The 13,991-nt window shown below is 43.1% G+C and overlaps 1 protein-coding gene across 17 annotated transcripts in view; it reads right to left on the reverse strand.

Annotated features, from left to right (window-relative positions):
• The window catches only part of LOC112262704 (armadillo repeat protein deleted in velo-cardio-facial syndrome), a 223,640-nt gene that overhangs the window by 48,668 nt on the left and 160,981 nt on the right, over positions 1-13,991 (reverse strand). For all 17 annotated transcript variants that reach the window (XM_024438417.2, XM_024438412.2, XM_024438410.2 and 14 more), the window contains 3 exons: positions 12,523-12,706; positions 3,915-4,032; positions 3,516-3,687 (listed from right to left, as the gene is read on the reverse strand). In XM_024438417.2, the coding sequence (XP_024294185.1) occupies positions 3,516-3,687; positions 3,915-4,032; positions 12,523-12,706 (474 nt within the window). The remainder of the gene's footprint in view (positions 1-3,515; positions 3,688-3,914; positions 4,033-12,522; positions 12,707-13,991) is intronic.

Here is a 13,991-nt window from a genome sequence, read left to right on the forward strand (position 1 = left end):
TTGAGAGAGCGAGAGAGAGAGAGAGAGAGAGAGAGAGAGAGAGAGGGGGGTGTATGTTTGAAAGAAATCAAGGGAGGGAAAGGAGAAATAGAGGCAGTAGTGCTGAGCGATTAGTGGTTCAGTTGCGGTTAGAGTATTACAAAACTACCACAGTTTACGATTTCGGTTTCAATTATTATTTTAACCTCTTGTGTGTAGGGGGCAGTATTTTGATGTTTGGATGAAAAACGTACCCATATTAAACTGCCTATTTCTCAGGCCCAGAATCTAGAATATGCATATAATTGTCAGATTAGGATAGAAAACACTCTAAAGTTTCCAAAACTGTCCGAATATCGTCTGTGAGTATAACAGAACTGATATTGCAGGCGAAAACCAGAGGAAAATCTAACCAGGAAGTGGCTTCTATTTTGAAGGCTCCATGTTCCTGCCTTCACTCCATTTAAAGGGATATAAACCAGATTCCTTTTCCTATGGCTTCCATGGTGTGAACAGTCTTTAGACATAGTTTCAGGCTTTTATTTTGAAAAATGAACGAGAAAGATCACATCGCGTCATTGTATGGCTGGGTGCCAGCAGCGTTTTGTATGCGCAACAGCTTGGAGCATCCATTTTCTCTCTCTCTCTGTCTGAAGAAGCTACATTCCCGGTTGATATATTATCGATTATATATTGTAAAAACAACCTGAGGCTTGATTATAAAAAATGTTTGACATGTTTCTACGAACATTACGGATACTATTAGCCAGCAGCATACCACCCTGCATACCACTGCTGGCTTGCTTCTGAAGCTAAGCAGGGTTGGTCCTGGTCAGTCCCTGGATGGGAGACCAGTTGCTGCTGGAAGTGGTTTTGGAGGGCCAGTAGGAGGCACTCTTTCCTCTGGTCTAAAATATCCCAATTGTGATTGGGTACACTGCCCTGTGTAGGGTGCTGTCTTTCGGATGGGACGTTAGAAGGGTGTCCTGACTCTCTGAGGTCATTAAAGATCCCATGGCACTTATTGTAAGAGTAGGGGTGTTAACCCTGGTGTCCTGGCTAAATTCCCAATCTGGCAATCACCTAATAATCCCCAGTTTACAATTGGCTCATTCATCCCTGTAACTATTCCCCAGGTTGTTGCTGCAAATGGGAATGTGTTCTAAGTTAACTTACCTGGTAAAATAACGGATAAATGACTTTTTGTCTGCGATGTCATGTTGATTTCTGAACATAACGCACCAACCAAATGGAGGTATTTTGGATATAAAAATAACCTTTATGGAACAAAAGGAACATTTATTGTGTAACTGGGAGTCTCGTGAGTGCAAACTTCTGAAGATCATCAAAGGTAAGCAATTTAATTTATTGCTTTTCTGACTTTCGTGACCAATCTACTTGGCTGCTAGCCGTTTGTAATATTTTGCCTACTGAAAGAGATGTGCTTACATAAACGCTTGGTATGCTTTCGCCGAAAAGCTTTATTGAAATCTGACAAGCCAGGTGTTAACAACAAGCTAAGCTGTGTTTTGCTATATTGCACTTGAGATTTCATGAAAATTAAATATTTTTAGTGATTTAATTTGGCGCTCTGCAATTCAGCGGTGATTGACGAATATGATCCCGCTAATGGGATGGGTGCATATATAAATTATGAAATAATGACATTACACTTTTGAGCTTTTTAATGGAAGTTCCACAGCCAAAAATATTGAACATTCAATTGCCAAAACATAGAAAATATTCCCTTCTCTGTCAGGTCCACATTGGGACCATCAATAGAAAAATTGGAAATTACTATGAAATAATATAATATATATAATATATAAATATTTCAGTTGTGTATATTACTTAGTTTTTATTTTATTATTTCATTATTTGTAATTCCTTAAAGTCATCATCTCATCTGTGTTTAAGCAGTAGCATCCAAACAACCAGACAACGTAATCTCTGTACTCCCCATACTGTTCTGTCTTTAGTCATCTTATTTAGCTAGGCCAGCTGCAGAGCTGTCTGACAAAATCCAGAAATGACCAGAAAGGTGAGATTTTTTCCTTTTTTTGAGTAAGACGCATTACTTCTCATTGTTTATGGCCCTCTCATGACAAATAATTACATTTGGGGATTACGTAGATTACATTTTCCATTACATTTAACTGGTTTTAATCGCTCAGCACTAAGAGGCAGAGGGAAAGAAAGAGAGCAAGAGAGAGAGTGGGGGAATATAAGGAAAGAAACAAGTATATAGGTTAAAAGTAGACAAGCGGAGAGTAAATCCCATTAGCACTCCACAGGTATTCTTTTGGGACAGTGTTCAAAGAGGCTGTGGTGTCAGTGTGCTCGGCTCATTATAGAGAAAAAGTGTGTGGTCTAACTTTACTATCCATTTGTGTTCCAAAAGTTCTCCAAAGAATAGTAAAACAAGGAACATTTGGGGACATTTTGCCAGTACCAAAAAGGAAAAATTGTATTTTAGGTTTAGGGGTTAGGGTTACGGTTAGGATTAGGAGTTAGGTTTAGGGTTAGGTGTTTGGGGTTAAGGTTAGGGAAAATAGGATTTTGGATGGGACTACATTTTTTGGTCCCCACTTGGATAGTAAAACCAATGTGCGTGTGTGTATCACTACACTGTAGTGCCACAAACGAGGAGAGAGAGGGTCAGTCACTGCCACATAAGGCACTAAGCCAGCCACACATAACAGCACAGGAATATAGGAATCAAGAATAAAAAGAGAAATGCAAAAAGCAACCATTAGCATTCACTAAATAAGTTGGCCTGAAGCGTCAATTTATGGTAATGGCTCTAACGGCAAGTGTCAGAATTCGGGGGGGTAATTTAGAGCGTTTATCATGTAACTAATTGCTGTGAAAGACTGTTGTCTAAACAGCTCTCCTGAAAGATCCAACTCCCCTTCCAGCACTCATGCTGGTTTTATAGGGCCGTTTTTAGCTTTTTAATGTAGGCTATCTCTCCTTCAAAGTACACCTCCAGGGCCTGCGAAGGCTAAACACACCTCATTAACTGCTATGTACAATAGAAGCCCACTGGCTAATTCGCTTGAGATTGTCATCTATGATATTAATCTGTAAACACACACACTTTTAGACACATGCTCCAGTGCTTTCTTGGCCTCTAAATCATTGGCGTCCCCCTCTGGACCCTGAAGGGTGAAAGGTCAGTGAAATTGGGTCTCACATCATTGGCTAAGTGATTCCTTTCAATCATTATTTGTTGTGGGAGAGGGAGCTCTGCTTGATGTTCAGCCATTAGTCAGCCAGTGATTGAGTGGTGGCAAATATACGAATTACATACAGTATCTGTTTAGGACCAGAGGTTTAGGACCTATACTGTCTTGGGACTGGGCCTACATTTTGTGACTGGGCCTATGTCTTGGGAGTGGGCCTATATTTTAAAGCTGGGCCTACGTTTTGGGACTGGGCCTACATTTTGTGACTGGGCCTATGTCTTGGGACTGGGCCTATGTCTTGGGACTGGGCCTATGTCTCGCCAGTCTCCCTCTGTTTTGTCCTCTTACCTTTGGCCTTCTTCCCTCCAAAGCAGCCTGCGTCATCCTTCTTCTTCCTCTGAGGGCCCGCAGAGCTCGGGGCCTGCAGAACGGACGGGTCTGTGAACTTCTCGGCCCCTGGGATCTCTTTGTGAACGTGGTAAGACAGGTTCCTCATGATACACACACAGTTCTCCACAGACTGGTGGGGGGGATAGAGGTAGAGGGAGGGACAATGTCAATTCAAACATATACAGATTGATCAAGCAATATGATATGAAAGGGACTGGTTATTTTCTAGGAAGTTAGATAGAGAACAGCAAAACTCAGCAGTTAAGAGATCCGCATCCACGGTATTAAATGTCTCCAATGAACAGATGACATATTGGCAATGCAGATTCAGTAATATCGGTCGGTTTGGAGGCTCACCTTGTTGTCCATGTCTTTCTTACCCACCGCTGACTGCAAGGCGTGCAGCAGAGCATCCACAAGCCCCTCACACTCCCTTAGTCTGCGCCTTGCCTCTGCCCCGTCCGAACTCACATTCCTGGGGTAGAGAAGCAGAGAGACAGGGAGGTTAAAGAGACAGAGATACACAGGTCAGAGAAACAGAAAACACAACCACATGTTTTAAATACCAAAAGCATTTAATTAAAAAGCATCAAGAATATAAACAGCTAGGTAGACTTGCAAATGGAACTTGCGGATTCTTCATTCCAAATCAGACTAATGTAAATTGAACAAAAATATAAACACAACATGCAACAGCAAATATTTTACTGAATTACAGTTCATATAATAAAATCAGTCCATTAAAATAAATAAATTAGGCCATCATCTATGGATTTCACATGATTGGGAATACAGATTCGCATCTGTTGGTCACAGATACCTTTAAAAAAAGGGTAGAGGCATGGAACAGAAAACCAGTCAGTATCTGCATGAGGCAGCACAACACATCTCCTTCGCATAGGGTTGATCAGGTTGTTGATTGTGGCCTGTGGAATGTTGTCCCAATCCAACTCAAATCAAATCCAATTGTATTGGTCACATACACATCGTTATCATAATATTAATGCGAGTGTTGCGAAATGCTTGTGCTTCTAGTTCCGACAGTGCAGTAATATCTAACAAGTAATCTAACAATTATCCAACAACTACCTAATACACACAAATCTAAAGGGGTGAATGAGAATATGTACATATACAGTGGGGCAAAATAGTATTTAGTCAGCCACCAATTGTGCATGTTCTCCCACTTAAAAAGATGAGAGAAGCCTGTAATTTTCATCATAGGTACACTTCAACTATGACAGACAAAATGAGAAAAAAAATCCAGAAAATCACATTGTAGGACTTTAATGAATTTATTTGCAAATTATGGTGGAAAATACTCCCTGTTCACGCAGTCATGGGTGAACAGGGAGTACAGGAGGGGCTGAGCACCCACCCTTGTGGGGCCCGAGTGTTGAGGGTCAGCGAAGTGGAGATGTTTCCTACCTTCACCACCTGGAGGCAGCCCATCAGAAAGTGCAGTACCCAATTGCACAGGGCGGGGTTGAGACCCAGGGCCTCATGGTTAATGATGAGCTTGGAGGGTACTATGGTGTTGAATGATGAGCTGTAGTCAATGAACAGCATTCTTACATAGGTATTCCTATTGTCCAGATGGGATAGGGCAGTGTGCAGTGTGATGGCGATTGCATCGTCTGTGGACCTGTTGGGGCGGTATGCAAACTGAAGTGGGACTAGGGTGGCAGGTAAGGTGGAGGTGATATGATCCTTGACTAATCTCTCAAAGAACTTCATGATGTCAGAAGTGAGTGCTACGTGGCGGTAGTACTTTAGTTCAGTTATCGTTGCCTTCTTGGGTACAGGAACAATGGTGGCCATTAGCAGGCCGGGATAGGGGGCGATTGAATATGTCCTTATACACACCAGCCAGCTGGTCTGTGCATGCTCTGAGGATGTGGCTAGGGATGCCGTCTGTGCCAGCAGTCTTGCGAGGGTTAACATGTTTAAATGTTTTACATACCTCAGGCACGGAGAAGGAGAGAGGGGGGTGCAGTCCTTGTTAGTAGGCTGCGACGGTGGCACTGTATTATCCTCAAAGCGGGCAAAGAAGGTGTTTAGTTTGTCTGGAAGCTAGATGTCGGTGTTTGTAACGTGGTTGGTTTGATTTTTTTTGTCCACAATTTCCTGTAGACCCTGCCACATACGTCTCGTGTCTGAGCCGTTGAATTGCGACTCCACTTTGTCCTTATACCGACATATCGCTTGTTTGATTGCTCTGCAGAGAGAATAACTACACTGTTTATATTCTGCCATATTCCCAGTCCTCTTTCCATGGTTAAATGCGGTGGTTCGCACTTTCAGTTTTGCGCGAATGCCGCCATCCAGCCACGGTTTCTGGTTAGGGTAGGTTTTAATAGTCACAGTGGGTACAATATCTCCAATGCACTTCCTTATAAACTCACTTAACAAATCAGCGTATAGATCGATGTTATTCGCTGAGGCTGCGCTGAACATTTCCCAGTCTGCGTGATCAAAACAATCTTGAAGCGTGGATTCCGATTGGTCAGACCAGCATTGAATGGTTTTAGTCACAGGTACATCCTGTTTGAGTTTCTGTCTATAAGACGGTATGAGCAAGATGGAGTCATGGTCAGATTTGCCGAAGGGAGGGCGAGGGAGGGCCTTGTATACATCACGGAAGTTAGAGTATCAGTGATCGAGTGTATTGCCTTCACAAAGCTGCAATACATATGCTGATATAATTTAGGTAGACTTGTTCTCAAATGTGCTTTTTTTAAATCCACAGCTACAATAAATACAGCCTCAGGATATATGGTTTCCAGTTTACATAGAGTTCAGTGAAGTTCCTTCAGGGCTGTCATGGTGTCTGCTTGAGGGGGTTTATACACAGCCGTGATGATAACTGACAAGAATTCTCTTGGGAGATAATATGGCTGGCATTTGATTGTAAAGAATTCTAGGTCCGCTGAGAAAAAGGACTTGAGTTCCTGTATGTTGTTGGGATTACACCATGAGTCATTAATCATGAAGCATACACCCCCGCCCTTCTTCTTCCCAGAGAGGTTTTTATCTCTGTCGGCGGGACGCATGAAGAACCCTGGTTTGCTGAACCGACTCCGACAACGTATCCCGAGAGAGTAATGTTTCCGTGAAACAGAGAATGTTACAATCTCTGATGTCTCTCTGGAAGGCAACCCTTTCTCTAATTTCGTCTACATTGTTGTCAAGAGACTGGACATTGGCGAGTAGTATACTCAGAAGTGGTGGGCAGTGTACGCCCTACGGAGCCTGACCAGGAGGCCGCTCCGTCTGCCTCTTCTGCGGCAACGTTGTTTTGGGTCGGCTTCTAGGATTAGATGCACTGTCCTGGGTGGTGGTCCGAACAAAGGATCCGCTTCGGGAAAGTCGTATTCCTCGTATTCCTGGTCGTAATGTTAGTAAGTTGACGTCGCTCTTATATCCAATAGTTCTTCCCAGCTGTATGTAATAATGCTTAAGATTTTCTGGGCTAACAATGTAAAAAACAATATACTGCATAGTTTACTAAGGACTCGAAGTGAAGCGGCCATCTCTGTCGGCGTCATCTTAATTCCTTTTCAATGGCTGTCCGAAGTTGCTGGAAATTGTCGGGAACTGGAACGCCGCCGTACACGTCGATTGAGAGCATCCCAAGCGTGCTCAATGGGTGACATGTCTGGCAAGTATGCAGCACATGGAAGAACTGGGACATTTTCAGCTTCCAGCAATTGTCTACAAATTCTTGCGACACGGGGCCATGCATTATCATGCTGAAACATGAGGTGATGGCGGCAGATGAATGGCATGACAATGGGCCTCAGGATCTTGTCACAGTTTCTCTATGCATTCAAATTGCCATTGATAAAATGCTGTTGTGTTAGTTGTCCATAGATTATGCCTGCCCATACCATCACCCCACCACCACCATGGCGCACTCGTTGACGTCAGCAAACCACTCGCCCACACGACGCCATAGAAGTGGACTTTGGTTGTGAGGCTGGATGGATGTACTGCCAATTTCTCTAAAACGACATTGGAGGCGGCATATGTTAGAGAAATGAATATTAAAATCTCTGGCAACAGTTCTGGTGAACTTTCCTACAGTCAGTATGCCAATGAACGCTCCCTCAAAATTTGAGACATCTGTGACATTGTGTTGTGTGACAAAACTGCACATTTTAGAGATGCCTTTTAATGTCCACAGCACAAGGCGCACCTATGTAATGATTGTGTTGTTTAATCAGCTTCTTCATATGCCACACCTGTCAGGTGGATGGATTATCTTGGCAAAGGAGAAATGCTTACTAACAGGGCCGTAAACAAATTTGTGCACAAAGTTTGAGAGAAATATGTTTTTTGTGCATATGAAACATTTCTGGGATCTTTTATTTCAGCTCATGAAACATGGGATGAACAGTTTACATGTTGGTTTATATTTTTGTTCAGTGTAGTTTGAGTGAATACAACCTGCAACGAGGCTCTGTATAGGCCTGTTCAGAGAGTTTAGTTGTGGATAGATAGCAGGAGCTGCCAGGCTCGCTGGGGACTTCATTTAAGAATGTTTCCTTTCTGTGCCAGATAATCACATTACCAACCACCCAGCAAGTCCTGGAGGAGGATGCCTGCCATCACTGTGGAGGGGTTGATGGGGGCAGTCAAAGCCTTGTGCCCTGCCAGCATGACACACACACACACACACACAATCAGTCTCTGGGGCAGACTCCATTTATCTCAGGTAGAGCCTGGGCCATTACACACTTTGGCCTAATTAAAACTAATCTATGGTAGAGAAGCAGACAGCGCAGACCATCTGGGCCTCTATTCCCAAGTCATAAAACATCCGTTTTGGCCCAGAGAAATCACTTCCACCCATAACGGCCACCAAGGTGCATCCAACAGAGATTGATTTGAAGGAAGAGTTGTGTGTGTGGTTGTTTGTGTGCGCTTACAGTTGGTGTATGTTTGGGCCAACATACAAAGCGGGATATGCGTTTTTTTATTGGCAGGCATTTTATTGTTGCTTTTTCTAGAAAGTACATCTATTGTGGGTGTCAATTTGTGCATGTGTGTGTGTTTCAATGTCAATCTGTATGTGTGAGGGTGTGTGTGAGAGAGAATGTGTGTGAGGGTGTGTGAGAGAGTGTGTGTGTCTGAGGGTCCATTCTGTGTGTCCATTGTGTGGCCCGTATATCAACTGCCCGGTCCCAGGGGTTAGTCATGGTGACATGTGGCCATAAAGGGACAATAGACTGGCCATAATGGGACAATAGACTGTCCTCTGACCCAATAGACTGTCCTCTGGGAGTGGGTCAGAGAGAGACAGCCCCCCTGGTGGAGACTGATGAAATGTCCTGACCTCGGGCACCACCATGTCCCTCATCACAAGGTCATAATATATATAAAAATATAGTATTCACCCCCCTTGGATTTCTTCACGTTTTATTGTGTTTCAGAGAGAGATTCAAATTACAGGTATTTCAATGATCTACACAAAATACTCTAATGTCAAGGTGGAAGAAAAAGTATATATTTTTTAAGATTAATAAAAAATAAAACACCTTGATTAAATAAGTATTCACCCCCACTACATGTAATAATCACCTTTGGCAGTGATTACAGCTGTGAGTCTTTCTGGGTAAGCCTCTAAGAGCTTTCTAACACTTGAATTGTGCAATATTTAAAAAAATCAGATATGTTCAATTATTGCCCTAGATTTTCAAGCAGATTTAAGTCAAAACTGTAACTTGGCCACTCAGGAACATTCACTATCTCCTTGGTAAGCAGCTCCAATGTAGATTTGGCCTTGTGTTGTAGGTTATTGTTTTCCTGCTGAAAGGTTAATTCCTCTCCCAGTGTCTGGTGTAAAGGTGAAGCAGGTTTTCCTTTAGGGTTTTGCATGTGCTTAGCTCCATCACTTTTTATCCTGAAAAACTCCCCAGTCTTTGCCTAATATCAAGTATACCTATACCATGATGCAGCCACCACCATGCTTGAAAATAAGGAGGTATTTACTCAGTGATGTGTAGTTGGATTTGCCCCAAACATAAGGCTTTGCTTTTAGGCCAGAAAGTGTATTCCTTTACTGTGTTTTTTTGAAGTATTACTTTAGTACCTTGTTGCATACAGGATGTAAGTTTCGGAATATTTTTATTCTGTATATTTGTATTCTTCTTTTTGCTCTGTCATTTAGGTCATTATTGTGGAGTCACTACAACGTTGTTGATCCATCCTCAGTTTTCTCCCATCATAGCCACTGGATTGTCCTAATATCACCAATGGCCTCATGATGACATCCCTAAGCAGTTTCCTTCCTGTCCTGCAGATCAGTTAAGAAGGACGACTGTATCTTCAATGTGTCTGTGTGGTTTAATACATCATCCACAGCACAATTATTAACCTGACCATCCTTAAAGAGACATTCAATGTCTGATTTGTTATTGTCACCGATCTACCAATCACTGCCCTCTTTTTTGAGGCTTTCGAAAAGTTCCCTGGTCTTTGTAGTTGAATCTGAGATTGAAATTCAATACTTGAATAGATGTTGTATTTATAGGGGACAGATGAAGGGGTAGTCGTTCAAAAATCATGTCAACCCCTATTATTTCACACAGAGTAAGTCCTGGTAACTTATTATGTGATTTGTTAAGCAAACTTTTATTCCTGAACTAATTTAGGCTTTCTTAAACAAAGGAGGTGAATACTTATGACCATATTTTAGTACATTTGTAAAAATGTGTAGAATTGTATTTTCACGTTTACATTATGACATATTTTGTGAAGATCAATAACAAACAATCACAATTAAATCTACTTCAATCCCACTTTGTACCACAACAAAATTAGAACAAATCCAAGTGGGGTGAATACTTATGATTCCCACTCTATAGGCCATTTAGCAGACACTTTTATCAAAAGTGACTTCCTCACAAAAGGAAATAATATGCTAAAAAGCATATAGAGGTTATAGTGACCTAAGCAGCAAATGTGCAGTTCTGTCAAGGCATGAGTACACACAATCACCCATACATCAGCAGATCTCCACACAAATTTGCTTCTGCCTCTGGCCAGCTTACTAGGCAACAGAGAGTGTCATTGGTTACAGTTGCCATGGAGATGTACTCGACAGCAGGTAGAGAGAGGTAGAGAGAGAGAGAGGTAGAGAGAGAGAGAGGTAGAGAGAGAGAGGTAGAGAGAGAGAGCGAGATAGAGAGAGAGAGAGAGAGAGAGAGAGAGAGAGAGAGAGAGAGGTAGACAGAGAGCGAAAGAGAGAGAGAGGTAGAGAGAGAGAGAAAGAGAGAGAGAGGTAGAGAGAGAGAGAGAGGTAGAGAGAGAGAGAGAGAGAGAGAGAGAGAGAGAGGTAGAGAGCGAGAGGTAGAGAGAGAGAGGTAGAGAGAGAGAGAGGTAGAGAGAGAGAGAGAGAGGTAGAGAGAGAGAGAGGTAGAGAGAGAGAGAGGTAGAGAGAGAGAGAGAGGTAGAGAGAGAGAGAGAGAGAGAGAGAGAGAGAGAGAGAGAGAGAACTGAAACAGAAGAATGGGTTACATTTGATCAAAACAGCAGGGGGTTGGAAGAAAGCATTGACTTGGATCCTGACCAACAGACTGCACTGACTGCTGAGCTGAGCTGAGCTGCAGTGGATTAGGGACTGTGGGTTGGCCATGATGGGGCTGGGGCAACATACAGTATAGCTGGTACAGAGGATATCTTTTGGTGCTTCACTAGGGTGGTACACTGCCAAAATACAAGGCCCAAGTCACGACAGGAGATGAGAGAAAGAGGGAAAAAATACTAGTGAGTTGTCTGAAGTTTTTTAAAGTCCACTTGGCAAAATGGACACTGGTAGAGAAGTCATAGCCAATATAAAGAATTTGTAGCTTTTAAAGCTTTATTAGAAACACTAAAGGACCCCATAGCACTAGAGAGGCCATCTACAAGCATAATTCCTGGAGTCCCATGTGTTACAACATATTGGAGACTTCCTCAGCAGGAGCCAGTTGAGGTTGGACACAGCAGCCGTGGCTAGTTTACTGGTGGGGATAGAACGCAGCTCTAGACAAACAATCCCACCTTATCTCCTGAAGGACTATTGGCTTAACTCAGACAACCAGACCAGACTCACTGTTTGTTATCTCCTGTCTGGGGTGGGGGCTCACACAGGCTCAAACACTGGCTTCCTGTTTTAACACTTCCACTAAAAGGTCAACTAAGGTCAGTCAGTAAGCCAGCTGAATAGATGAGGGCAGTAGTCTTGAGTGACAGTAGTTAGAGACTGGACTAGCTAACTTGTCTCCTGATTAACTCTAACAGTTTGATAATGTGTTCCGATTGAGAAAAGGTTTATGGACACAATAATCCACAGCAGGAATACATTGAGGAGAATGTTGCTATCTACTAGATGCTGTGCATTATGTCATCTAGCCTTGAATAAATTGAGGAGGAAAACAGGACTTTCTCACCAACCTGTGAGAATTCTTATAAATCTGCACACTAATTTCTTCCGGTCCAAATCGACCCAAACCAACCCCTTCCAACCCCTCACAACCTTTTATCTCAGGTAGAAAGGGACATGGATTTAAAATGGCTAATGTCATTATGGGAGAGGTAACCATGGCGATAAGCCCTTGTGGCCCTGGAAGTCCTAATCAAGCATCAGGTTGCTAGGATGTCCTCTAAGGAACCTGAGGCTGTCTGTACAGGGGTCTGTTAATAGCACTGCTAATGGCCACAGCAGCATAGGAGAACATCGATTTGTATCTGTTCATTATCAGATGCACTGGTGGAAAATGTATTTTAACTCCCTCTCTCATTCAGAGAATAGCCTCTTCAGGTGAAGTGCTGGAGTGAGAGTGGTGGCCTGGCTAGTCCATATGCATTGTACCAAGGGCCTGCTGATGTGTTACTTTAACCATCTTTCATCTGCTTCACTATGGTGGAAGTACCTTTAAGAGGAGAATGTGTGTGTAGTAGGCCTCAAGCAAGCTATTACCTCAGACATCCTGATGTGTTCTTGAAGACGGTGGTCCACTCTGCGTCACGAGGTTTGGAGTCCTCGTTGGGCTCATGCTCCCAGCCTGAGTGGGGGATGATGACCTCGTTGGTCAAAGTCTGCAGTCCGTGGTTTATAATCACCATCTTCAGAGGCTCAAAGGAAGACAGGTTCCACAGGGTCCCTGTGGAGTGGAGGAGGGGGGGGGAGGGGGCGATTTGGAGAGGGAGAGGGAGAGAGGAAAGGAGAGGATGGAGGGAGAGGATGTGGAGGAAAGAGAAATGGAGAAAGGAAAAACTGTCATTCTTTGATAACTTTCACATCTGAGTGAACAACCATTCATGCAAAATGAAACAAGTTACTAGTAACATACAAAACACAGTGAGAACAATGTCCTGTTTTCGCTCACACAGTGAGGAGATAGACTGCTGTGTCTCACACTGATTATAATTCAATCATTGTGCCTGCGTTTTCTGTAATCTCAGAGAGAGGGAGGGAGGGGAGGAAACACACACACATGATGAGGAGAGGTTTATAAATACAGCAGGCATGGAGCCTGGCAACAATTGCAATAAAGAGAAAATCAGTAGGGATTTCATAACAAAAGGATGTATCGGGGCAAGACCTTTCGGTTTGTGGAAAACAAAATATTATAGAATGACTTCAAAGTTCACATACAGTCCCCTACACACACAGGGTCTTTATTTTGACTATCTTCACTGAAGTTCCCCTCCTCCCTCATCCCCCGGACAAGGCCTAGTGGGGGAGGAATAGTAAGAAAATTGTTAATTCTGGGGTCAGAAAGTATGGGCTCCCTCAGCACTGGGATTATTTCTTACTCAGACAACAATAACAGCTAGAAGCTATACCGTTTAGCTAAATCTTCTATACACAGTTTCCACACGGTCAATATTTCCGCTGTCAGATCATGCTTACTGCACACTATAACATCTAAAAATACCTTTGTCCCTCTCGAGGGGTTAACTTGTGGTTTGAGAATACCACTACCTCCCTCCAACAACAATAAGTACATCTGTAAAGTACTTACAACTGAAAATGGCCTCCATACTCCATTACCTAAACACTGCAAGGCCATGAGGCACTCTGGTAACATGGACCATAGCTTGCCTGATAGGCAGAACTGAACTCTGTGTCGCTAAGGGAACAACCATGTTGTATTGCTAGAGGTTCATTTGACTTTTTCAAAAAAGTCAGTGGCGTGTTACTGTGGCACTCATGCATGAACAACAGGAGACTGGGCTGCCTGGGAGGCTGCTGGGTTGATTACCTCCAACACTGGCCCATTAGCATCACCCCATTGGCTCTGACAACCAGCGCTAAACACACCAAAAGTAGCCAATGATAGTTAACAGCCCTCCACCACTGAAAGTCAACGTTAGCAGGCATAGTGTTTAAACTATAGTATCCATGGATAATTAGTGTCAGCAAGCAGGTGGTCAACAAGCAGC

Source organism: Oncorhynchus tshawytscha, linkage group LG12 (genome assembly GCF_018296145.1).
Source record: "Oncorhynchus tshawytscha isolate Ot180627B linkage group LG12, Otsh_v2.0, whole genome shotgun sequence".
NCBI lineage: Eukaryota > Metazoa > Chordata > Actinopteri > Salmoniformes > Salmonidae > Oncorhynchus > Oncorhynchus tshawytscha.